The sequence below is a fragment of the Alternaria postmessia genome (genome assembly GCF_024291825.1).
Source record: "Alternaria postmessia strain BMP 2775 chromosome Unknown scaffold_6, whole genome shotgun sequence".
Classification (NCBI taxonomy): Eukaryota; Fungi; Ascomycota; class Dothideomycetes; order Pleosporales; family Pleosporaceae; genus Alternaria; species Alternaria postmessia.
In genome coordinates, this window is record NW_026260079.1 from 19,551 (window position 1) to 45,928 (window position 26,378).

Here is a 26,378-nt window from a genome sequence, read left to right on the forward strand (position 1 = left end):
TATCTGCAAGGGCTTGTACTCTGTCCCTCAAAAACAAAGCACCATCATGTCTAATGACTCTGGCGAAAAGCACGCCTCGAATGGTACTTCAATCCCACCGTACTTCTCTACGAACAAACTTACCAAGAGGCACCAGGCATGAAATTCACGCCGACTGAGCGTCACGACACATACTCTTACATCAACCCTACCAATTCCAACCTTTCGGGAAAACATGTTCTCATCACTGGTGCTTCCAAAGGCGTCGGCCGCGCCACGGCCATCAGCTACGCAAGAGCAGGTGCATCCTGCATAGCCCTCGGCGCGCGATCCTCGCTATCCGACGTCGTCTTGGAAGTTCAATCTGCAGCCAAAGACGCAGGTCATTCGCAACCACATGTCTTGGCCTTGAGCCTCGATGTCACCAGTAAAGACAGCGTAGATGCTGCAGTGAAAGAAGTGGCCGAGAAGTTTGATGGAAGACTTGATGTTCTTATCAACAATGCAGGAAGTCTCACGCCCTTCGCCGGCATTCCAGAATCTGACCCGGAAGCCTGGTGGAGCGACTACGAGGTCAGTGTTAAAGGCCCTTATCTCGTGACCCGCGCATGTTGGTCTCTACTCCTCGCTGGCTCCAAAATCATCATAAACCTTACATCCATCGGCGCTCTCATGATCGTTCCGCAAAGTTCATCCTACGGACCAGCGAAACTAGCTTCTTTGCGCCTCACAGAGTTCATTGCCCAGGACCATGGTGAGGGGAAAGACGGCATGGTAGCTATTGCTGTGCATCCTGGCGGCGTGCAAACAGAACTTGCTTTGAAAATGCCGGGGCATATGCATGAATGGCTTGTTGATACACCAGAATTGGGAGCGGACACATTGGCTTGGTTAGGAAGTGAGAGAAGGGAGTGGTTGAGTGGAAGGTATGTTAGTGCGTGCTGGGACATGGAGGAGTTGGAAAAGAAGAAAGGGGAGATTATTAAGGGGGATTTGTTGAAAATGCGGTTGGCTGTTGATGTATAGCTGCCCCATTAGGCAAGTGTTAGTGAGATGCTGGCTGGATACGTCAGATAAGTACGTCAAAGGAGATTTTGTTACAAGCCTAAAAGCAAAAGCGGTTGTAGGAAAAGTGTGGTTCTTGGAAGAAGCAATAAAATTTCTGATAGAGGTTTGTGTCCTCTTATTCGTACGTAGCGAATACTGGTGTTCGGCTTCTTGGAAATCATGAGTAGCTGGCGTATGATAGATGCAAGCGTGTATTCTTTTTGCAGTGGTTTTGCACGTGCTGTGCCCGCTTGTTACGGCTTTGCCCTGCCGTGCAAGCTCACCACGTGGTGGATCTGCTTCCCGCCATGATTGAAGATGCGATGCGCGCCGGCGATCTTCCCGTCTCTTTTACTGCGACGCTCGATGGAAAGGTACCCGGTAACCACAGCGCATCCCACCAATTAGTGCAAAAGATGGTTACATCGCTGCTATCTCCGACGTGATGTAGGCTCAAAGAGATGCTAGAAGTCGCGTCGTCAGCTATAAGATATTACTCACGCCTTTCTTGTCGTATCGTCCTTCACTCCAACTCATAACATGGCTGTCGCGCCAGATTCCCTCTGGCCCCTTGTGTCTGCTACAGGCCTCCTAGCGCCATTTTGCTTGCTGGCCTACATCTGTTTTCGGGTTTATTGTCTTGCTTACACGCAAGTAGTTGGAAAATACCAGCTAGGTTTAGCCTGGTTCTTCATTGTCGTTGAGTTGTTCCAATACCTTCCTACCATTCTACTTTATTTCAACCGTGTTTTTGTCTTGCGGCGACCCAGAAGACAAAAGCTTCATCTTGAAGGCGATGATGTCCCAGCGGTAGCTGTACTCATTACCGCGTGTGGGGAGGATAACGACACCATTCTCAATGTTGTCAGGGCTGCATGCGAGACAAATTGGCCATTGAATCGCCTCAATGTCATCTTGTGTGATGATGGTCGGTCGAGGGATCTGGAAGAAAGGATGTTACATGTATCGCGGCAGTATCCACACGCACACTATACGAGTCGTGAGAAGCCAGAGGTGCCGGATTATGTACGTTGACTACCTCTTCTAATAGACACTTTTGCTTACTTGAGAACCAGAAAGCGGGCAATCTCAATAACGGGCTGAAGTTTAGCGCAAAGCTCACAGACTTCCCCTCGCCATTCGTCGCAGGCTTGGACGTCGACATGATAGTCCAACCAAATTGGCTACGCGCCATGATGCCACATCTTCTCAACGATCCCAAGATGGGGATGGCATGCCCGCCACAGTACTTTTGGAACATTCCGCTCGACGATCCAGTGCGACAGGATCTCGATTACTTCTATGCCATGACGGAGCTTATCCATGATGGGCTCGGCGCAGGCGATTGCGTTGGGTCCGGGTATCTGGCGCGCAGGGAAGCAATAGAGGACATTGGTGGCTTTCCTACATACTCGATCAGTGAGGACACTGCTTGTAGCTCCATGCTCCTCGGGAAAGGCTGGTCAGTAGCTTATATCGATGAGTATTTGCAATGCGGTGAGATGCCGGATACTCTGTCTGGTCATATCAAACAGCGGACGAGATGGACCATTGGGAATGTTCAAACAGCGTTCAAGGTAATACTCTTTCTCGATACCTTGCAATAAAGGCTGACCGTTTCGAGATCAACTTTCGCCTTTGGGGCCCGACTGTCCCCTTCTGTAACGCCCGCCAACGCCTCGCCGGCTACGTTTTTGGTGCAGGATCTGTGGTGAACAGCGCACTTAACTGGTTGGGTTACATCGGTCTTCCACTTGCACTACTAGCTGGCTATCCTTTCGTAGTCTACTACGAGCGCTGGCAACTCGCTTGGCTTCTGCGACTCGTCTGCATTTGGATTTTTGCTGATACGGCGCACAAGATGAGTCTGGCGTTGTTTGTTGGGTATCGGGACGCGATGCGCTGGGATCAAGCCGACGTTTGGCTTATTCCGTACTATACGCTTTCTCTTGTTCGCGGTATGGTACTTCCGACACGCTTCGGTGGGACAAAGCCTGGATTCACGCCGAGTGGAAGCCTCTCTCTGGAGATCAAAGAACGTGGGCCGAGGCCTTCGGGCTTTTTCAGCCGCTTACGTGCGATACTCTTCCAACAGATGGTCTGGATACACGTCTGCTTCATTCTGGCTTGCATCCTCGGTGTGGTACTTAACATTGTACGTTGCTTCGACCCGGCAGATCAAATCAGCACTGCGTACTCGGCGGCTGAGGTCGTTCTCTCAGGCCATGATCGATGGGTATTTCTGCTTACCAGGATCGGATGGCCGCCGGTGTGGTGGCTCGGACAGCTGGCCAGCTGTTGGATTCCGGTACATTACCTGATCTGGCCACCGAACGAAGTCACCGCCGACGAGGCATTGCAACTGGATGAGAAACGTGGCGTACGATACCCGAAGGAGGAATACTCCCGCCCACAGAGGACGAATATGGGAAGACCTACCGACCATGTGACTGCGATAGTGTTTGTGTATTCGGTTGTGTGTTTCGCCGGGTCATTTTATGTCTAGATCGTAGGATGCAAGTCGTATCGTCGCCCTGCTACCCTTTGTACGGCGTGCGTAATTACAATCACAAGCATTGATAGAGTGTGAGGATGTTCCAGGTTCACTCGAAAACAGCACTCAAAAACTAAAGCGTCGTGGCGTTCCGTATGGCGTCTAAAATCTGAAATGATTCCTAGCATTATCGAGACGCCCTGCTCTGCGACTTTGTTAGAGGCGTCCCTCGAGATTTTGATGTTCCATGCACGGTCCCGCAGACCCTTGCTGGTGGAACACTAGTACGTAACGGGTGATTACCTCATCACTCTGGCCAATGAGACCGCCGCTGTGACCTGTGAATCGGAGCGTCCACTATCGAAGTCAAAAAAATCTGCAGAACAAAACAATGATGGAAACAGACAAAAAGATTGGCAAAAGGAAACTCTCCAGCGGGGAATTGAACCCCGGTCTCCCGCGAGTTGCCAGTGATGGTGACAAGCGGAAATACTGACCACTATACTACTGAAGATTGACCAACCTAGAAGGCTGAGTAGCTGATCGATGTAGAAATGGAAAATTAGTTGAAATCTATCCATAGCCGTGTTGCTGCAAACAGTGGTAGTGCTTATTCAAAGGGTCATCAGTGTTGGAAGCGAATCTCGGGCTCGGTTGTTGGTGGGGCATAGATCGAACCGGTGGCGCCGGCATCTTTAGCCATCAACTCTCGGCGTCTGCGAACACTTAGGACACTCAGCATAGTACACGAGGTGAGCGCTTGAAGCAACGGCCACAAGTTCGGCGACAGCTTCATTCGGTGTTCTGGTTCTCGTACTGGGAAAGTCTCGGTATACCCGACAAAGTATCTGTGTCGTACCCTGGATGGATCGCGCCAACGAACTTCATCAGAGACACTCCGGAGAAGGCGACACCGAATTTCTAAGAAGCAAGGTCGCAGGGTGAAAGATGATGGCGGCGGGTGTGTAAAGTAAGATGCGGTGTGGTTGTGCGGATGACACACATGTGCGAGGCACTGGAAGCATTCCCTGCAACGTGAACCAGGCGCGCGGATCGCATTGTTGACAGACACCGCTATGTCGTCCGTACATATGCTTGTATGGCGAGAGAGGTCGCTGATCAGAAAATGCGCGGTCCATGTGTCTGAAAACGTCAGAGTTGAAAACGCAGACCTCTTGTCGCAACATGGCATCGATGGACGAGCGCAAACCTCGACAGCCGTGAGCGCGCACAAGGTGTTTGCTAAGAAAAGTAGTGTTTACGCCCAGTTGCATCAGTTGGTCGCGATGATTTAGAATTCGGATGAGGCTGAACGGCCGGTTCATACCATACCCTATCGGCGTAGAATAACGTTTTCGTGGCTTGTGATGCTGTGCCATGCCGCGATGTAGCGCTAGGTCCTACGTACGCCAGGCAGTGCATTCAAGAGGTCAATGGTGGCTACGACGTCATGTCTGACCGGCAACTGCGTCTACCGAGAACACGAAGTCGATAGCGCTACGACGGGAGAGTGAATGATAGACATTGGCAGAGGGGATGGGAGCGGTGGCTCTCAGAGTAAGCTGCACCACCCAAGGTGCGGCGCGGTCAGCGAGATTGAGCAGACATGGGCAAAAGGCTTGGCCTGGAATTGGTGGTGACGCGTTCTGGAATCCGGGGTCGCCCTGGGCAGACCAGAGAGACAAAGGGATGCGGGACAGCATCGTGGATACGATGCTTCATGGTGATGGCAGAAGGCGTGGGATGATGCACGATGTTGGTCATGGAAGCCCGAAATTGCTGATCAGTATGTGACTGCAATCGCGATGCTCGACAAGACGCGTTGGAGATGCTCACGGCCATGTTGATCAACAGGGAGCATGTCGCAGGGGTGGCAGCAATGCTCAGCAGGACGTCGAGTGGCTGAGCGAGTATGCAGGCGTCCTCCGCCTCAGCGAAGTACGAGCACGTTGGCGCCCTCTTCTTCCACCGCCCGTTCAGCCCGTGTCTCTCGACTTTCTACTGTTCACCTCGCCTGCTTCATATTCGACCCAAACTGCATCTTGTTCTCGTCGCTCGTTGTTGTTGCTGTTCCCCTCTCTGGAAACCATTGCGCCGTGCACCAGCCGCCTCGCCTCGGCTCCACTGCACTCGACGGACCGAAGCGATCTGCACCGCGTCAGGCTGAATAGCAGACAGCCAGCCAGCTGCAAGTGAGGCTCATATCCCGATCTAAATCTCGACGGCAGAGACGCTTGTCGCAGTCACTCGTTTAATCACGCTCCTCTGCTCTGTATGCCGACGTCTCTTGAATCGCTCGCTGGCACTGCGCGAGAATCGACGGCTTCTCGGCCAGGCACCACCACCTGAATCGCGAACAAGGCACCACCCCGCTGCGGAAGGCGCGAACCACCGACTCAATGCGCTCTAGCAACAAGAGCTATGTCAACATCAACGACGCGGGCAGCGAGAGGAGAGAGGGCACGCCGTGGTACTGGCGCCTCATAGCCCTGGCGGCGTCATGGATGATATTGGGAGGGTGGGTGCCCGTCATGCCTCTCGAGGCACTTCAGATGAGAGCAGGCTAACACATCGCAGCTACCTCATCCTGCCCGGCCTCTACGCGAACGATCCCAAGCTTAGGTTCAGCGAAGCAGTTCTGTCTGTCTTTGTTGTCGCACTCCTCACTGCCGGCTATTCATTCACGGCGCTGCTCTGCTTCGCTTGTCGCAATGAGCGCTTCCAAGCTGAAGCTGTCTTTCTGTAAGACCTCTACGCCTGCACCACCAGCGCAATACTAACACATGCATAGCCCCGCACTCACCTCCTCCGCCCTCGGCCTGATTTCCATAGCCTACAACTTCCTCTCATCCCACAACTATCACTGGGGCAATGCCGCCATCAGCGGCACCGTAACCAGCGCCGCTGGCACCCTCCTCTACAGCTCTCTCCTCCTCTGGACATACCGCCGAATAGTAAAGTCCAAACGCCAGACAGACACGCGCGCAAACCTCTGGTCCGAGCAATCCTACTACAGCAACTTCATCCCCAACATGTACCCCACCGCCATGCGCTCGCCCTCTAACCCACCACCCGACGCCGTGTACACAGAAGACGATCGTGTCAACCAGCAAATGGCGCTGCTCCTCGCAAAAGGCGACCCACGACCCAGTCCCGATGCCAACAGCACCTTCAGAATAGACCTGCCAGAAGACCGGGAACAGCAAGAAAGACATCTGCGCAGTCAGGAGTTGGTCGGTACGCCTGCACAAACACATGTCGACTGGAACCGCGATCGATCCGACAGTAGACCTGACAGTCTGAGTGAACACCAGGCATGGCAGCAATGGCAGGGCCGCGGAAGAAGTACAAATCGGCCGTCGAGTGCGGATGGAAGAATCAGTAACCACTCGAGAAATGTCAGCCGCGAGGAGCGGAGGAGAGAGATTGAGCTTGGTCAACTGCAGCGCACATGACCTTCTCACCGAGTCTGCACATCTTCTACCTTGTTTACACAAAACTACGCATTCTCTACGCACATGGATAGCGTCGGTGTTCTGGGCTTGGCGTTTTTGCGTGGTCCGCGGTTGATACCTTTGTATGTTTGCTCATCCATCGCTTTGAATTTCGGAAGCTGTACTGTAACGATGTATGTGTTACGGAGTTGTTTGGCATATTTTGGCAGGCTAGATTTTGGTCTCTGTGTTGCTATCGCCTATCGAGTCAAATACCAAATCATCACATCTGCAATCACTGTTACTTCCGTGTCTGGTCATTCTTTCCATGTTCTGAAAGTTGTCAAAAACTGCTACCTACTGATGTGCCCTAGGCTTCATCGCCACACCACCATGGTCCGGTGCCTCGGGCTTGGTAACACGCGGAGACGCATCAATCCGAAACACGTCCTTTGTCATCGCCCAACTCCAGCACCATGGGGCGACCACTTCTGCAACCATGAGGAGATGCTCTGGAAACCTCGCCACACTCTCAAGGCGGCCGCTTCTGTAACCATCAGGAGAATACTCCGCCATCCACCACCCAGCCTTCTACTTGCTCAATACATTGACACGGACTAGCCCGCTCAAGTGCACAAAGCTTACGACAGACGCTGTTCAGACCGCAATCATGTCATTTTTCTCAACGTTTAAAAAAATTCAATGTTCCAGACGCGCACTGTAAGCGTAAGCACGCATACCGCATGCAGGTTCGGCGGGCCAGCTGATGACCCGAACATAAGCAAATGACAATCGCTGTAACATGGGGCGGTCTAGTAATTGCAGTAGAGGAATGATAATGAGGTGTGTCTCATTGGACAGATGACACATTCATATCATTTTCAAATTAAATATGCTAAGAAAATTCGTTGTTGCTCCTCTAGCATATTGCATGCTGTCTGCTCTGCCATCTGCCATCTGCCATCTCTTTTTGGTAGTGATCGAACACATGTAACAGTCGTACTCAACTCCTGACTTTGAAAAAATATCTACAGCTTGATAGCAAACTGCTTGAGGTACTCGTAATGCTCAACATTAGCAGCAACGGTGTCCCGGATTTGCTTCGCGCCCTCTTCACCGTACTTCTCCTTCCACTCAGCGAAAAGCTGCTCGTCTGACTTAGGTTCCTTCTTCTGGCCAGGTCGTCAGTCCACAACTCTGCCCACATAATTAGGATATTCACTTACATGTGTCCGCGCCCTCAAGCGATCACTGTCCAAAGCATCCTCATGGAAACCCTTCCATTTCTCAAACGCCTCCTTGGCAATACCTTGGTCCTTCTCTGTGTCCCATACGAGCATGTCTGGGTCCCATTCGATTCCCGTGGTTTTGCAGAATGCTTCAACCATGCCAGATGGGTTGTCCAGCAAATCGTCTGCATCGATGACGCAGATCTCAACACCGCCAGTGTGGCCGTTTGTCTGCTCATTGGAGTCGTGCTGCTTCTGACCCGCGAACTTGGGACCGATCTGGCCCTCAGACCGCAGGTAGTCGAACAGGCGACGGAGCTCTTCGTAGCCAGCTTCGTCAGGACGGAAGTTGTAAAAGCCTGTCATCTTGTCCAGCGGAGGAATGGTGCAGCGGTAGTACGATGGAATGGAGAATTTGGGGTGACGGATCAGAAATGTGAAGTGGTAGGTTGCCAACAGATCCGCAGGAATAACCGTGGGGTTGTTGGGTTCGCCTTGAGTGTCGTATGGGTAAGGAGGTCCGAGACGTTCATTACGAGTAGTGACAGGCGAAAGCTGCGTGGTGTCTGTTCCTACGCCGCGTCGATAGTTGGATAGAGACGGGGCGATGGTAGCGGGCTTGCCTGCGGGGGGAATCCAGTATTGGGCCATGTCCTTGATGAAAGCGCGCTTGCCCTGTTAAAGGTGAGTATGCTATCTTTCGTAAGGCTACATTATGCGCCATTGAAATCTTCATCGTACGGGATGTCATAATGCGGGAGTCAAGATGGTAGGGAGCTGGGCAGATCGTAATGGCTCGGCGACAATTCGGGGAAATGGAGGACGGCGGTTTTTGAATTGTCCGCTTGTAGAGACCAAGGACTTTGGTGAATTTGTTGCGCTCCAGTCGAAGCGCTTACATATCGCGCAAGTTGAATTTAGGAAAGTATGAGATGGTCGTGATTAAGGTGGGGTAGACAGAGATCTAGCTGTCGGGTGGTTGGCTGGGAGCACACAACACGCAATTGCGACGAAGTTGACGAGATTGCGAAAATAAGATCTTGATTGGGTGTGAAAAGATGACGGACTGAGAGGAAACAGCAGGAAAACGGTAATATTGCAGAAACATGGAAAGTATTAGTGAACGAACCTCCGAGTTTTCTCTCGCGATGCGATCAAAAATGGTCTTGTATGTGCTCTCCTCATAGCCAGACTCTTTCCTGGCTTTCGCGTCATTCTCATAACGCTCAGCGAGGCGCTCGGGACCGAAGTAGTAGGCGTCGCCGAAAGGCTCGTGAACACACTGGAGCGTGTCGTAGCGGGTCATGAAGACCTAGATGATGGTAAGAACCCGAACTTGGGCGAGACACGGCGGAACCAAGCATACCCGCTCAAAGGCCGTCGAGCAGGCCCTCGGATGAGTAGCCACAAAGATGGGCTTGCTCGTCATAATCGCGGCTTGTCGACTCTGGTAGGATCTATTTTCCAAGTATCCTGGGAGGGAGTGACTGATATTTTCAGTCGGTAGAGTTGGTGAAGAAGTCCAGATATATTTCAAGCTGAACAGCGAGCACCTACCGCGAAAAGTAAATGGGGCACTAGCAGACTCTTATACCTGAGCCCCAAACAGAATCTGCCGCCGATCAATCATTGTGAGATGGAACCCACAATTGCTGTTCGTTGAGCAGCAATCCCTACCGGCAACACGGGTTAACAGGTACTAGTGGACCTGACTATGCAGTGTTGGCAACTTCAATCAGAGGGTCGGGTAGAGGTGCCATGCGGCCGGCAACCACAGCCGCAATCGTAGCGTGAGGGAGATGCAGGCAATGCGATTGCCCCGATTCGATGCAGGGCTGGAGCTGGCCGAGATGTGTTCATGAGGTGTTTTCATCGAGCACGCATGATGTCACTAGCGGGACTTGTGGACGGAGCGTGTCTTCCAAGGTTGGTGGGGTGCGCTGTGCCCCTCACTAGCAAGCCCGAGGTGCCGACGGACCGTCGTCAACTCCTTCCCCCTTTCAGTGCTGTTTGCGCCTCACGCGCCATATCGTTGGATGGTATTTTTACGCAGCCTTGGGTCTATTTTCCTGACGACTCTGGGCCATAGATATTAATGCAGCTAAAAGCACGACATATAGTGGCTGCATTCCGCAATTTCGTAGTGCCTGCGACGAACAAAACCCATTCGACAGCCCCTAGGAAAGCGAACCACGCGCTGATGTATCTGGGTGTTTTTTGTACATCACAATACAGCTGAAAGCTGTTGTACGACTCGACCCGCACCTGCCTGGCACTTCAGCGGAAGAAGGGATCGTGCGATGTTGGATTAACGCCTTTCCAGCAGTTCCGTGCTCAGATACGGCGTTCTTGCCGAAATCAGTACCTGCTTGCAGCACCTTTCTGGGACTTCTCCATCGGCATCCCAGTGACGGACTAGAAAGAGTTAGGAACTTGGGTGCAGGAAAATCACTCAGCGCTGGCATAGTCAACATCAAGACGTAAGAAAGGCCGCTGTTATAGTGTTCGTACATGGAACTACGACCTTCATCCGCACATTTCCGACAAGCTCTCGTCGCGCACAAGTATGCGTGCGATGCCTATGGTTTCGACAATATGTCGTACATGTACTATCTTCAACATTGGTCGATGTGAGAAATATGAAAACCATGAACGAAGAGGTTACAGCGAACCAATGTCGTGATAGATCAGGCGCGGATCTGGAAAGTACCTGCAAGGCTGCTCACGAACCTTTTAGCTGCTCGGCCAACGGATTAGTTCTAGTTAGACGGATTCACAGCCACCAAAACTGCATCAGGATCACATGCTCAAAGTTACTGTATTTCCCGATCTTCCAAACGAGGACAGGGACCATACATGGCCTTGCTTTCGATTTCAGAACCGCGCTCTCGAATGAGTACCACTGTGAAGTCTCGCCCAGTCTGTCATTGTTGCCACGCAGTTCCACGTCGCTCACATTCTCACCTCTATCGCTATGAATATCCTGTAATCTCGTGTCTTTGCCAATGATAGGCAGAACGCCCTGGATATCGGGTATACTGCGACTGCTGCATCACGCAAATACGTGAGAACGTCATTCATCGCTTCACTATATGTCTCAGGCTTTGTCAGCTATGCTCAGTCTTTCCGTGGAGGTACGTCCTGCCTCATCTCTGCATCCTGCTCAAAGCGGCGAACCTCCTTACAAAATGATCCCAGACTTGAGAGACTGCTCCTGTTTCTCTAGTATATAACGACACGGAAAGTTCTGGACCTTCAGCCTTACCAGATGCTTGCAGAAATTGCATACCGATCCGACGTCTCGAAACCCTCACATCTCTTTTCAAGCGAATGCGAAAAGCCTTTGAACACTTCCGTTGGCTCAAGGCACGCCTGGTTTGCTAGGCAGCGCCCTGTCAGCAGATCGAGCACGAGCTTTATTCACACCTGGTCTGAGCTTCTACAGGAGCTTCGTACGCTTGTCAGTACATAAGGACCCCTTCTCTAGTAACAACTGCTCAAATTATCGGGACTCTTCTCAACTTCCAGTCACAGTAGACTTGCACTCCCTTGCCCTTCAAGACCAGAAATACCATTGTGCACCTTACGAACGACCTGGAGATTTCACTCATTTTTACTTCCATAGGCTAAAGGTTTGTCTCATCGCCAAGCATGTGTTCCGAAACAACTGACAACTCGTCTCAGATACGTTCTTCTACAGTCTTGTCGAACGGAAATTCCGGTCTCAACTCTACCTTCCGTGAAAAGGCTACTTAAGAACTTCATTTAGTTGTCTACGTAGCAAACAAGATGTCTGCTTCAACGGCCACTACAACCGGTTCCAACACGCCTGCCAACAAAGTCAACGCTTCTGCTACGCTTAGCGAAGACGAATCCTTCCACAAGATAGCGGCCGAGGCAGAGGCGAAGCATGTTGCGAATGTCGCGACTCAAAATAGAAAGCTTGAAATGGTTGAGAAGAAGCTCAATGAGAAGCTTTCATCCAATGGCAAGGCACTAGTTCTCAAGGACAAGCCTACTCGACCTACACATCGACCCACGAGGAAAAATCGCAAGCCGCTTTCCCCACCTAGCAATAAGGAGCACGACACCCGAACAGCTGCAGTGGATATCAAAGCTACTATCAAGGAGAAAAGGCAGCTCGCCATTTTATCAACTTCTCGTCCGAGTCTTAACTACGACAGGATTATCGAGCAACGCGTGGTCAACGGCGTCGTTGAGCGCATTACCCAGCCTGACAACTCCCAACACACATCTGTGGTGAACAAGACACTTCCTATCTACAGCTACGTAGATATTGTCGAGCAGCGCGTAGTCAACAACGTCGCTGAGCGTATTCCTGAGTCTGCCGATACGCCTCAAGCTGCCGCCTCTAATATCGACACTGACTCAGATTCGGCTGCTGAGTCTGACAACGATACAGAAGAACACGTTCCCAAACTGGTACAAGAGTCTTCTACTGCCCACCAAAGTACGGATTCACTTTTGGAAAGATCTAGCTCTGTCAAGGCTGCCAGCGCCACCGCATCATCCCACGTCTATGACGATGTCTCGATGACCGATGTCGACAATGAGGCGCTGCTTCTCAGCTTTGCGAAGGAGGCAGCACTGGCCGCTGCTCCAGTCGAGCTTCCCGTTACTGCATTCAAGGATCAAAAGCCTAACAAGGCCAAGGAGAAGGATGCAAAGGCTTCTGACCTTCTAAAAGAGGTGGCTATGGTCGATTTAGAAGTACCTCAGAAGCAGCTCAAGCTCGACACCGCAAGGACCGCTACTGGGATTGCCGACCCCACCACTCTAGCGGACGATGGATATGTGACGGCGCTTCTGAAAATGCCAAATGGCCCTGGCGTAACTAGAAAATCTCGTAACCTTCATGAGAAGCAAGTTGCGATGCACATCACCCCTTTCGCATTGCCAGTCACTGCACCAAAGCAAGATAAGACCCTAAAAGCCAACCAAAAGGTAGTCAAGGTTGGTGGAAAGAAAATAGTCTCGTGTGAGACGGACGACTCCGATTTTGTCGCTTCTCTTCTCTCCAAGCCCAACGGCCCAGGCGAGAGGAAAAAGGTTCACGATCTTCACAACCATCTTGTCCAAATGCACGTCCCATCATACAAGCTTCCGTTTTCTGCTCATGGGCAAAAGAAGACTAAAAGGACGAAGTCTGTTGATACCCCTGTCGCGAAGTTTATCCATGGACCTGTTGCTGTCGACGCATCAGCAGACGACACAGAGCTTATTGTTGGCGATTACGCATCCAATGTTGCTAATTTGAAAGCCGAAAATTCCATACACGACAAGGGAACTCTCATCGGCAGCGTCTCCCAAATTAACCCTTTCCCCATCAATAAAGCTAAGGACAATCTGCAGCAGATCGACGTTCGGGTTACAGACACCATCGAGAAGCAAGTCATTCCTGATGACACTACCCCAGTAACCCCTCCCACATCTGATCTCGACTTCTCCTCCTCTGGCTCAGACTACCCAAAGTCAACCAAGACTTCCCGTCGCTCCTCCTTGGTGCCTGCCGTTGATTCTATTCGCCGCAAGGCTGAAAAAGCGCGCACCACCTTCCTTGGGAAAACCTCTTTAGAGATGTTCGTGAATATACTCGACTTCGAGCGTTGCGACGGAACGACCACCAAAGATGACGTCTGCAAGGCCTTTGCTTCCCTTGCTGGTTGTCCCATTGCCAGTCTGGAATCTGTCAAGATTCAGCGCAAGATCAAACTAGGCGGCACTTCACTCTATGGCTTCCTTCATCAACTCGACTTCGATGACAATGACATCACTCTCATTGGCAAGGTCATGAAGACCTTCGAAGAGGCGGCCAAGAATGAATTGGTATCTTCTAAGCTGGACCTTGCTTTATGGCTTGCGGAATCGTCTCGGGATGATGGCAGTCATCAGGGTCTGCACTCCCAGCATGCTTCTAAACTCAGCGCGTTCAGACAAATTATCGCATAAGTCACATCAATATTCATGATCGGGGTCGAGTGTTAGGCATCCGCCATTTAGGATGCAGTTCTTGATTGTTTGGTATTTGCGAAACCTTTTTCCGCTATTGCTCATTACCATAGTACTGCCATTACCACTCGGTATCGAAGCAAGGCTTCCACATCGGTTGAGTTTATGGGCTTTGACTCGCCTGGAGTCAGGTTTGAGTTGGCCTATCGCTCCCTACTGTGAGTATTTGTCTAGGTATCTTGAGAGTGTGGTGCTACCTGTGACGATGAAGCTATAGAATACAGGAAAATTGACCATAGATTCAATGTTGATATTCAAAATCCTAATCCAAAATTTCAAGTAAAACCAGTGGTATGTGTATAATGGACACATGTCAGTGTGATGGCACTAGGAAGATGGATGTGTGGTTTGCGTTCATAACTTCATTGATATTCATCTAGCAACACAGTTTGTGTGCGATGCTATAGACTGTCCCATCTCACAAACACGTGCAAGGTTTAGACTTTCTGCTCAACCCGGTGGTTCTGTGTCTCAGCACCACCAGCATTCTCCATCTCGTATGTGACAGCCTTCTCGCCTGCGCTGTCCAAGATATCAGCCATACCACCAGATCCCCTTGTGAGTTCTGCACCCTTGCGACCGATAAGGTGCCAAGGCAGGTTGAACATCTCGTCGAGCGACTCGAGCGACTTTCCAGAAGTCTCGGGAAGGAAGAAGTAAACCCAGAAAAGACCAATGGCAGTAACGCAAGAGAAAAACAGCATAGTACCACCGTGGGTCATGGAGATGAACATGAGAGGTACCGCCTTTGAGTTACCGTACTGGTTGACGAAGTGGAACGTCATAGCGATGGAACCACCAAGCGCACGCAGACGGAGTGGGTAGATCTCGGAGTTGATGAGGTACTGAATTGAGTTCCATCCTAGGGCCCAACCGAAACCAGAGAAGTAGACCATGACGATTGCGCCCATGGCCGCGTGTTTCTGACTGGAGCTTTGAGGCTCACCGTCAGAAACACCAGTATCGATGAGTAGGAAGATGGCCATGTAGAGCATGGATACGAGTTGTAGTGTGATACCGGTAGCGAGAGAACGTTTGCGGCCGAGGAAGTCGATGAGGAAGAATGCGCAAAGCATTGAGCTGACGAACTTGACGACACCGAAGATAGCTGTCGCGAAGAGCTTCTCGTTCTGACCTGTCGTGCCCATCATAGCGAAGTACTGGGGAGCGTAAATGGTGATGCCTGTTCGCTTAGAGTCAGTGTGTGTCGAATGTTTACGCTAGTGGGAGAACATACTGTTCGCGCCAGACCACTGTGCTAGCAGCTGTGACATGACCGAAAGCTGGATGCGGTAAAGGTTGGCCTTGCTAGAGAAAAGTTCACGGACTGGTCCGAGCCAGGTAGTGCCCATGGTAGCTTCGCGCTCACGGTTGAGCTGGTCGTTGATGTCCATGATCTCCGAGGTAACGTAAGGGTGGTCAGCGGGAAGGTTGCGGAGGACCGCAAGGTTGTCAAGAGCCTCCTCGTGGCGGCCGACCTTGATCAACCAACGAGAGCTCTCCTTAGCGAACCAGGAGAGTGTGAAGATGATACCAGCGAACATGAGGTGCATGCTGTTTGGAACGAGCCATTGGGCGTCAGTGGCAGACGAGATGTGAATGGAAGAACCCCAAGATGCGAAGTAGGCAAGCATGATGCCGATGTAGACTGAACCAGCGAAAGCGCAAACACAGAGACCTCGAATGGCTCTTGGTGCTGTCTCAGCTAGGTATGTGGGTGCAACGACGGTGGTCTGTCCGATACCAATACCAGCAATAAATCGACCGGCGTAGATCTGTCCGACGGAACCAGTGAGAGAACTGGTGAGGAAGATGACGATACCAATGACCCAGATAAGACACAGTTGTCGAGTGGCCCAAAGGCGGCCGATTTTGTCGGTGATGAAGAAAGCAATCAGCGAACCCAAGATGGAGCCCATCTGCACCATGGATGTGATGTTTGATAGAAGCTCGGCAATCTCGTGCTCGCTCTTGCTGTCGTCGTCAAGTCCAAACTTGCGCCTGAAAGGGTCGAGTTCGGATGTAGTACCAATGAGACCTTCATCGATACCACGAGCAGCGCCCATGAGTCCGAAGACTATAGATGTTAGGTTGTTGAGCGCGTTGGGTGATGTAATTACTTACCAAAGACACCATACCAGAGACGCCAGTTAAGGCTCTCCTTGGGAGTATCCTTCAGATTCTCCTTCCAGGGGTTTAAGACGACCATGATGGGCAAGATTTGCAGTGATGGGTCGAGTTGAGGATGGGATTGAGCTGCTTCACCTACGTCTGTCAAACAGGGAGGAAAGGCAGTAAAGCTCGAATCTCTACGAAGGTATGCGCGCCTCTTATACTGAATCTTGCAAGCGATGGTGGGGTGTGATATGCGGAGACCCTAGGTGCGGACTGTCAAAGCATGCCCATCCATGACACACCCCAGAGCCTACCCCGGAGGCGTCTACTCCACGTTCGTTCATCGCCAGTAGTGGTCGGCGTCGGTCTTCCGAATAGAGAGGCGCCGGATGACCTTCCCAATCCCAACTGTGGTTTCCTCAACGTTCAATAGGTCGTCCCGTCTCATCGGCATTGCAGGCGTTGGACCTAGGCCTTGCGCAGAAAGCGGACCGCTGATCGTCTGATCAAATACCGATCAAGCGGCGACGCCGTCACCTCTCACGCCTAGCACAAGAGCGCCATCTGCACAAAGGTTACACCCCGCCCAGCAAATGGGCGGAAGGTTGGCAGGCTTGAGTGGAGAAAGCTTCCTTGTTCGTGCGTCTTGTGGAGCTTGGGGCCGAGCTAAGCACCAGTCAACAACCTGGCCACTACACGATGGGAACCCCGCATTATCCCCCAAACGCTCTCGTGTCCCGGATTTTCTACAGTAGCTGTCGGTCGAGGAAGAGAAGCTTGTCAAGCTCATGGTAGCGGCCGGAGAAAAGCCGGTAAAACATGCCACGCAATTGGCTGGACGCACCGCGGGAAAATCTCGCAACCAGGATAAATTGCTACGCTATCCTGATGATGCCTCGCGACGAAGACCCTCGCCGGTAGAATTAACCCCGAGGAGAAAAAGACGTCGGAGCAGGATTTCGGCTTCTGCGACTAATCTCTTATGGACGACACCTCGTCTCGCGGCGGTGTGTCGACAGCCGATGCGGCTCCAGCTCCTTCAGCCTCTTCTGTTAGCGCCTGTTTCCCAACTTCCTCAAACGGCATGCCGTCCTGCAAAGGCTCTTGAAATAACGAACCCATTCTTAGACGTAGATACAATACATGCAGAAGTTCTGGTAAAGCTAATGATGCGCAAGTGTAGAGTCCGCTGCTTCTTCGGTCGCTCTGGTGCCAATACGAGTCCTGGTTGCCGGTGCCTCTAATGATCGTGTAGCACGATGATGTGACTCTTGGCTGCGTAACCCCAGAGTCCGACAGAGAGTTCTTCCATGCAGCGGCAGACGCTGACTCGTCAAACCCACAATAGCGAGCCTGACATCTCCAAGCGCTCTGGCTGGACTGTCGTGACAAGAGCCCAGACCGCCGGGGCATCTTTCTCCGCAGAGCTATGCACTCGTAGTGCATCTTGTCATGCGATGCAAAGGAATACGCAGGGCTAAAGACATGGTACGTTCATCTGCCTCGGTCGGGACTCCGAGTGTTATCGGGGCGAACGTAGGCGCTTTGACTGATTGTCTCCACACACACACAGAGTGCGCGTGGGATGGTTCGTCAGGACTAAGCTCGCCATGCCTTAACCAAGTGCTTGTAAACAGTGTAAGCTGTTACGCCAAAAACTTGTAAAGTGCTTGACTAAGACGTCAGCAAAGTAAATCTTTCGCTACCATGCGACTCTCGTGACTTCGGGTGGACCATATCCTCTTAGCATAACCGTCGTGATAACCCCGAGGGTCATGCGGTCTACTACTTGGTCCACAGTGGGCAAGGTTTATCGGCTGGTCGGCGATGGCCGTGGGTCTAATCCTTCAGCCCACGCATACTGTATAAAAATGGGTGCTGGTGAGAGTCCATAATTAACCGGGTGTCGGAGGTCGAAGTGAACAAGGCGCATATGGATGCGATCTTATCTTCCAGTTTCTATTGCCGGCTAGGTCGTACTCAACAGATGCTGCTTCGTACAACACGTTCGGACATCTTGCGTGTGGGTGTATCTGCAGCGGTAGTATCGCGGCATCGGGTGGGTACTGACGCTGACAAACGCTTCACAGTCGATTAGCGGCGTCAAATCGTATCTGGAGCGAAAAGCACGCACTGACAAGCTCATAGTGGATATTGACCAAGACGCCAATGTTGGGGATGGCCCCATTTATACGTCTTGGAAACACGGCAACTGAGTCAAACCGTGCGGAGTAATAGATTCCGGGGTACGAGGTGGGTGAATCACTCAGACTGGACGCCTGAGGGTCTTGCACGGTTACTCGGACCTTAGCCTCCCAATTGAAGGCTAGAAGATGGAAGACCTGTGGGATCATAGGAGTGTCGGTGTGATAGCAGCGAATGAGCTGCCGCATTGCATATGAACAGCCTATGACAAGGAAAGTGTAAGCGATTTCTCGCGACCGAGGGGCAAGGCGAATCGCTCATCGCACTATGGTAAAAGCAAACCCGCTGCAAAATTTTTATCGTGCGAGTGACTGAGAACAAACAAAGACCTTACCTGCTTCTGACAATGTGTAGCCGAAGTTACGCTGGGGAAGGCACAATGACTTGTTGATAGATAAGGAGATATGCACCATCATCAAGCGAGGACCTCACCAGGCCATATCTGACTCATTGGGTCGTAGTAGTAAAGCCAATGTACATTGAAAGGTCAAATCAACAAGCTCGAAGACTGATACTGTTCAGTGTCGTCTCTACGCTTTTGATGGGTTCGCAACTTTCACATCGTTAACACAACGGCATGTATTACCTCACCAAATATCCATTGCATGCTAAGATAGGCAAGCGATGGCCTCATTTCGGAAGGATGGCTATATGATCGGACTAGGCCGACCCGGGAATTGACACAGAAAATGAACCATTCGATACTGCTGTCAGGCCACTTTCATAGAGAGCTCACTCGTCTTCAGAGACCCCCTCGGCATCCTCTTCTTCCCCATTCCAAGTAGTCCGCTTGTTCAGACCAAAGTTGCCACTCTCCACAGGACCTCTCTTTTCCCCTCGAATCGCCTCAGCAGTACCCTGCTCGTCTTCCAATCCTTCCCCAAACCGATCCAGCAAATCCTGATCTATAGAGCCTCGCATCTCTCTAACATTCAAACTCGTGTCTCGCAAACCTCCCTCGGCTTCCCCGTTCTTCGACGCCAACTCCCGGTAACAACGCTGTCCATTCTTGCCATGCTCGTGATATCGCTTACACCACGCACCTTCCGTGCTCTCTTCAATCTTCAGTGTAAGGTTCCTCCGACACATACGCAGACTAGTCTGCATAATGTTGAACAGCAGGTCTGGGTGTAATTCGAATCCCTCCCTCGTCATTTCTCCGATAACTTCCTCAGCTTTATCACCAAACAAAGCCAAAGCATCGGCCCAGAGAAACCTTGCGCCGCACCCTGGAGACGTGAACTTGTAAAGGAGATTTAGAAGATCGGTGTTGATCCATGTGACATCTTTCTCGAGCTCCGGATCTGTGACAACAAGACCATATTTCTTTGGGTCTGCATCGAATTCCGAGGGAATATAGTGACCCTTTGCCAAGGCCTCTTGTGCTTTACGCTTACGTCGGTCGAGAGCGGGATTGGGACGCCATGTCTGGGTTTGAGGCTTCTGCTGATCTTTCTTACGCATGTCATGAAAAGCGCGTATCCAGGTATCGGATATCATATCGCAGAGATTCCATCGCTGTTTCCGGTAGCAGAGAACGTAGAGTTGTGTGAGGGCTTTGGCGCTGTAGGGTTGGGCGTGATCAGGATCGGAGGCGTTGCTGAAGCTGGGAAGGTCGATAAAGGTTCTTGTGGTGCTATAAAGGGCGTCTAGAATGGCGTATACGTCCGCATCGGCTACAAATTGGGCAGGATCTGCAGGGAAAGATGGTACTGGTAGGTTTTGGAGGAACGGAGATTCTGCGCTCTCTTCATTCACTTTAACCACAGAAGCGCCGAACGAAGTGTTATTCTTGGGCGGGCGACCTCTTGTTTTTGGCGGCTGCTGGAGGTGCTCTTGTGCTTTGTGTGAGACGTAAGCTAGGTAGGTGTCAGCGGATCTAAGCTCCTTTGATCTGTGACGTTTGGTACTTACGTGGGTCACTTGTCAGAAACATTCTGTCGTCATCTCCATGGTCCTCTGAATTCTGATCAATGAACAAATCAATGTCGCTGCCCTGTATAGCGTCGTACTGCTGTGGCTTTTGAATCGCCCGTCCAGTACGAGTCGTGACCGGCGCCGGCTGTGCTAGTTGCTGAGGAAATCCATCATCTTGGTCTCTGTGGCCATCATGCGGCAGGGTCGCATGCGAATGCGGACTTGGAGGATCTAGTCCCATGTTGACTTTGACCATCAACTTCTGAGATGCTCCATTCTGTGACGTCCCAGGTGTTGGTGTCGCTGACTGCGAAGGCCTGCCTTTGGGTCTACCACGTCTACCGCCACCACCTTTGGTGCTGCCGCGAGGATGTCTTGGCCTCTTATCCGATACGACGGTCTTTTGTTTTCCCATCAGGTTGTTGACTGTAGTGTAAGTAGGGTAAGTCTGCAAGAATATAGCTGAGTCGCTGTAGTCAAGACTAGGTTGTGATTTATACAGTGGTAGTTGCGTTACAGTTAAAGGTCTTCTGTCGTGAATGAAACTCTTAGAATGATCTTCGTCCATTGTTACGCTGAGCTGTAGTGAATGTGAGCGGTGATCGCTGGATGAGTCTAGCTATACTAGGCTACAGTAGATAACACGGTGAGGTTGCGGCTGGGGACCAATAGGATGCGCAAATAGCTGGTAAGAGAAAAAAGAGCAGTATAGGCCTGCCGATGTGGTGAATAGCAACCCGACAATGAAAGAGATTGGGCCTTTTGGAATGAGAGCAGGGGCTTAACCTTGCCAGATACATCATCCGAGGAGATTTGTCATGCGCACCCGTGGTAGAGAGGTAATGGACAATCAGAAGTTATATTTTTTTAGACCTCTCAGGCCAACTCTCGTAATCTGGAGAAATTCATGACATGAAAGCTCGGGAGCCGCTGGGCAATGTGATGAAAATTTACTTTACCGTAAGAACTTCAGGCTACAAGTCGTCTCAACCATGCGGTTGATGACCTAACGTGAGATCCAACGACGCTCCCATCGCCGCCGCCGCCGCCGCCTCCCACTTCGCATGGACCCGTTCTGCTCTGAAGACGCATTCCTCACAAAAAATGATGTCAGCCTGCTTCATCAAGAGGCGTCGAACGCCATCTTCGTTACAAGGCCAGTCATCGTTGCAATTGCGAGCACAGTTTCGTGAATATGCGCACCAGACCCTGTGGCCACAGCACAGATTGTGTGCGTAGCAGTTGGAACTAGGGAATGGGCTAGCCAACAAGGCCCCAACGCCAACGTGCGGAACTCGAATAGCCGCTACTATCTCCCCACGTGTAAGACCGATACAGCGCCGGGGCATGGGTATGGTACTACGTGGGAGGTCGTCGGAAGGTGGTTGCATTCTTCTGTAGTTGTCCCAAGGTATGCCTTGACAAACCTCGCAGTAAAGGAAATCAGGGCGCTGCACCTCGGGCAAATACAGGAGGTCTCGGGTCGTCAGACTGAGAGGATGGATGAGCGATCGACTTGACTATGTAGGTTCTGTCACGCGCATACAAGGTAGAGCTTTGGGCGCTGTTGGCGGTCTCTTGACAATTGATGCCGCAGCGTGTATCCCCTCCATCAATAGCGACGATATGGCCGCATTTGAGTCTGAACAAGGGCGTACAAAGTCAGTGTATGTTTCACATCCACTTGGCACAGTGGAACTTACAGATGAAACATGCCTGACCGGACATTACCATCATGGCGGAGTATAGCAGCGCAAGGCTCGATCGCAAATTGGGCCTGCTGATTACTCGCGGGTTCCCCATAGCTGGCTTGTGGTGGAACGGGGGTCTTATACTCCATCTCGGATAGAGTTTAGGGGAGGTGGGCGGATATTGAAAAAGCTGACAGCGAGAATTTGTAACGCTGAGGAAAGACTCATTGGTCGGCGGGGTGAAGGTGAGAGTGAATTGAAAATCGAAACCTCGGGCAGACGGCCTGAGCTCACCAAAGATTGCCATTTCCTAAGTCTCGTTGTTGCAACAACCATTGAGGAAGTCGCAATGGCAGAACCAAGTCGGTCGTTGTTGCCATAGTCGTCACAGACACTGCTTACTATTTTAGGTCAGCTTGCGGGAGGTTCAGCATAGCAGTTGACCCAGGCGTCGTCTTGGCTGTTCCCAACTCGCCATTCTTCAGTTGGGGGACGATGGAGTCGTAGTGTGTGATGCCGAGATGCCGATGGGAAGCAGCATGACTAAGCGGAACCCGACTGCAAACACGGCAAACAGCAGCTGCAGGGAAGGCGGGTGAATGCTGATAGGATGGCTACGTCTCAGCTATCACACCTCACTCATCCAGCGCGCCTGCTCGTCTAGTCTGCCTCGACTCTTGGACTGTGCCTGCTCATGGAGACGCGGCTGCTGCTCCTACAGGACGCTGGACTCGCTGGGGGTGGCTCATAGCCCGCAATTCCGAAAGGTACTCCTCCAATTGTCCCGCCCGCTCCATGCCACCCGTCCGCTATCGCGAAACATCCCGCACGCCATGTCTCCCGGCGGCCCTGGACATGTCCAGGAGCCGTCTGCGTCGGCCCTCTACGACCTGTCGCCGTTGATGGGCTCGCTCTCTAATGTGCTCGCAGGGACTTCGCACCACACCGGCAACAGGTTGCCCATCATTCAGCCTGCATCGCCGCCGAACAAAGGCGCGCCGCACGCTTCGCCCACCAACAACCGACCCGCCGTCTATTCCGCAGCCAAGGCACATGCACATGCGACTGCCATTGCCAGCTCTGGGTCCTCAGCAACTGAATCTATCTCCGAGTTGACGTCGTCGTCGTCACGGGATTCCCTCCCCAACCCCCCAGGGCGCAACGGCCCTACCACGCCCCAGAAGCCGGCGCGCAACAACAGGCGGAAACACTCGACCAAGTCCGTGGGCAGATGGAGTAGGCCGCCCGCCTCTTCAGATGATACCGGCTCCGACCGCAAACCGCCCACCTCGACGCCCGTAGAGTCCGCCCAGAGCGCCGCTCGCTCCCCCCAGACTGCGTCCAAGACACGCCAGCAACCCTCTCTTGCTACCACCAGCGCTTTGCCGAGCCAAACGCGATTCATGGCAACAACCTTTGGAGGTCCTTCGGGTGATTCGCGACGGGGAGTAGTCTCTCCTCGCCCTAAGGGACGCGGTATGACGCAGTTACACCTATATATATACACTACATGGCAAGTCTGACTGGCCCTCCCAGAAGCGAAGAACACCCTATGTCGCAACGTCACCATCTACGGACACTGCCGCTATGAAAACAGTAAGTCTTGGTGGCTGCATCGGCCGAATGCTTTGGTGACCCGAGTCTAGCCTGTCCCTACATCCACGACAACCTCAAGTTGGGCCAGAATGAAAACGCAAAAAAGAGGTTCAATGTCGACTCTCCTTCCTTTACCCCGCTGCAGGCAAGTACCAATGGGTCCGTAACTCCATCCTCTCGCAGCGCCACCATCTCGCCCAAGGCTGCCAACGCTGCCGTCTTTACCCCTAAATCGCAACGCTCCAGTGAGTTCTTAAACAATCGCCAGTACCGTCTCTCTACACATGCTGATTACCTCAGCCGTCACCACCCCGCATATGCACGCGAAAGAGCCCGCAATCGATTGGCATTCGCAAGACTTTCAAGAGTTCGTCCCGCAGTCTTTTGAGGGCCAGCAGATGGTGCGTGACTTTACTTGAACATATTCGTCATCTTTTCGTGATATTAGAGCATCTTCTCGCACCTTGTTCTCAACTTACAACGCCCTAGGTCGAATCCAACCTTGGCTACGATCCATTCAGTACTCCGTCCAGCATCTCTACCCTCACTGGTGCAACTCACCAGGCTGCTACCATTAATCCATATGCACAAGATGCATCGACGACGTATTTTCAAAATGCCAATGCCTTCCAGACCCCTGCCTACCATCTGTACTGGCCGGTAGGACCACAGCCAACAGGGCTACTCGCATACCAGCGTACTGCTCATGACTTTTTCATCCCTGACGCACTACGGGAAGAGCTGCAGAAGAAGGCGGATATTGCACGCCAGGTCGCACCCAACAGTACTTTACCCGTCATTGAGCAGTTTCACTCTTTATTCTGCCTGGACATGTCACCACAGAAAAACACTGCACCTTTCGGGTACGCTAGCTGGATCTACAAAGCTGTTTCCAGCAAAGATGGCAAGACCTACGCGTTACGCCGTCTCGAAAATTTCCGCCTTACAAGTGAGACTGCGATTCGCTCCGCTCAGCCATGGAAACGCGTCTTGAATGGCAGCGTGGTTACAATCCACGAAGCCTTCACCACTCGAGCTTTCGGTGACAGCTCTTTGATTCTGGTCACAGATTATCATCCAAACTCAAAGTCACTGGCTGATGAGCATTTCAAACCAGTGCAGCGATTCCATGGCAGGCAGCCAGCATCATCACATGTACCAGAGCAAGTCCTATGGGGCTATATCGTTCAGATCGCGTCAGCCCTCAAAGCCATACACGGTTCGGGTCTGGCAGCGCGCCTCATCACACCATCCAAGATACTACTGACTTCGAAAAACCGGATACGACTGAATGCATGCAGTATCATGGACATTGTTCAATTTGACAATGCTCGCCCTGTGCCCGAACTTCAAGCAGACGACCTGGTGCAGCTGGGACGGCTGATACTTTGCATTGCCAACAATAACGCTACAGCTCATTTGCAGATGCAAAAGTCCATGGACTATATCACTAGAAGTTATACAGCCCGCCTTAAAGAATGCGTGCAATGGTTGCTCAACCCCCAACCAGCACCAGGAACACCATCTTCTCCAACTACGCCAGCGCCAATGCAGAAAGACATTGACACCTTCCTGGGTGGCATTGCCGATCAATTCGCATCAGTCTTTGACAGTGAGCTACACGCTCAGGACACACTTACAGTCAATCTTGGGAAAGAGCTGGAATCTTCGAGACTGGTCCGTCTGCTTGTCAAGCTCAACATGATTAATGAGCGACCAGAGTTAGACGCCTCACAGAGTATGCCGGGCAACAACGGCCCAAACCCATCTTCAGTATGGGCAGAAACGGGAGAGCGCTACTACCTCAAGTTGTTCCGCGACTACGTCTTCCACCAGGTAGACGCCAACGGACACCCCGTCACAGACCTTGCGCATGTTTTGGATTGCTTGAACAAGCTAGACGCTGGAACCGATGAGAAGATACCGCTCGTTAGCCGTGACGAGCAAAATGTGCTGATAGTCAGCTACCGCGAAGTGAAGCGAGCCCTGGAATCAGCATTCCAAGATTTAGTACGGGCGGGACGTGTTTCGGGGAAATAGGATTCCTCAAACTCGTCCAGTCCACGCGGCTAGCATCACTATGGATATGCAAAGAGAAAGGCTTCTCAAATCAGAGGAGCCTGAGGAGGGTCAGGTCAGAGAATAGTAAATCAAGTTAGGTGACGTGAGCATCGGTGTTCCTCCCGTCAGAAAGAGATTATTGAACGGAAGAACGGGCTGGAGCGGATTTGACATGATTGCATGAGTTGCGTATTGTTGTTGTATTGACGGAAACAGACGGTATAGTAAGAACTAGAGGACCACAGACTATTCATAGCGCAATGAAAATCGCAATTTCAGCTTCGGACAGTTTTCATGCAGTGAAAACAAACGTATTATTATGTAACTCTATGGAGTACATGTTCATCTCGCGCCGTATGGCCCTTCTGTTGAGAGGCAAAGATGCAATCGTACAAGAAAAGTTTGAGCTGAAAGCGAATGAAGGAGTAAAACAAACAAGTGAAGTCGCAGATCACTACAATATGAGTAGATGGACGAAAAAGTGAAAATGAAATGCGCCGAATGTGCACGCAGAAAGTCTGCAGGTGCAGCCGCCAAAATACCACTCGGCGCGCGGCGCGTCTCCTCAACCAGTGAGCCC

General features: G+C 51.7%; 7 protein-coding genes and 1 non-coding gene across 8 annotated transcripts; 4 read left to right on the forward strand and 4 right to left on the reverse strand.

The window, feature by feature from the left end:
• Positions 1–46: 46 nt before the first annotated feature.
• J4E82_001514 (uncharacterized protein) lies at positions 47–1,005 on the forward strand (the record flags this gene model as incomplete). Its single annotated transcript, XM_051727825.1, has 2 exons — positions 47–83; positions 137–1,005. 2 exons carry the CDS (start codon positions 47–49, stop codon positions 1,003–1,005), a joined length of 906 nt encoding a protein of 301 aa, XP_051592180.1.
• Positions 1,006–1,980: 975 nt separating this feature from the next.
• On the forward strand, positions 1,981–3,532 carry J4E82_001515 (uncharacterized protein; the record flags this gene model as incomplete). The annotated part of the gene is made up of 3 exons (XM_051727826.1): positions 1,981–2,052; positions 2,097–2,603; positions 2,651–3,532. 3 exons carry the CDS (start codon positions 1,981–1,983, stop codon positions 3,530–3,532), a joined length of 1,461 nt encoding a protein of 486 aa, XP_051592181.1.
• Positions 3,533–3,947: 415 nt separating this feature from the next.
• On the reverse strand, positions 3,948–4,034 carry J4E82_001516. Its single transcript has one exon. It is a non-coding gene; the product is annotated as a tRNA-Asp (tRNA).
• Positions 4,035–5,919: 1,885 nt separating this feature from the next.
• Positions 5,920–6,975, forward strand: J4E82_001517 (uncharacterized protein; the record flags this gene model as incomplete). Its single annotated transcript, XM_051727827.1, has 3 exons — positions 5,920–6,038; positions 6,098–6,262; positions 6,312–6,975. 3 exons carry the CDS (start codon positions 5,920–5,922, stop codon positions 6,973–6,975), a joined length of 948 nt encoding a protein of 315 aa, XP_051592182.1.
• A 1,007-nt stretch (positions 6,976–7,982) lies between these two features.
• Positions 7,983–9,612, reverse strand: J4E82_001518 (uncharacterized protein; the record flags this gene model as incomplete). Its single annotated transcript, XM_051727828.1, has 4 exons — positions 7,983–8,126; positions 8,181–8,858; positions 9,313–9,495; positions 9,550–9,612. The coding sequence occupies 4 exons, from the start codon at positions 9,610–9,612 to the stop codon at positions 7,983–7,985; spliced, it is 1,068 nt and encodes a 355-aa protein (XP_051592183.1).
• Positions 9,613–11,972: 2,360 nt separating this feature from the next.
• On the forward strand, positions 11,973–14,153 carry J4E82_001519 (uncharacterized protein; the record flags this gene model as incomplete). Its single annotated transcript, XM_051727829.1, has 1 exon — positions 11,973–14,153. The coding sequence occupies one exon, from the start codon at positions 11,973–11,975 to the stop codon at positions 14,151–14,153; it is 2,181 nt and encodes a 726-aa protein (XP_051592184.1).
• Positions 14,154–14,650: 497 nt separating this feature from the next.
• J4E82_001520 (uncharacterized protein) lies at positions 14,651–16,422 on the reverse strand (the record flags this gene model as incomplete). Its single annotated transcript, XM_051727830.1, has 3 exons — positions 14,651–15,396; positions 15,451–16,290; positions 16,338–16,422. 3 exons carry the CDS (start codon positions 16,420–16,422, stop codon positions 14,651–14,653), a joined length of 1,671 nt encoding a protein of 556 aa, XP_051592185.1.
• A 2,843-nt stretch (positions 16,423–19,265) lies between these two features.
• J4E82_001521 (uncharacterized protein) lies at positions 19,266–21,253 on the reverse strand (the record flags this gene model as incomplete). The annotated part of the gene is made up of 3 exons (XM_051727831.1): positions 19,266–20,392; positions 20,448–21,055; positions 21,249–21,253. 3 exons carry the CDS (start codon positions 21,251–21,253, stop codon positions 19,266–19,268), a joined length of 1,740 nt encoding a protein of 579 aa, XP_051592186.1.
• Positions 21,254–26,378: the final 5,125 nt, after the last annotated feature.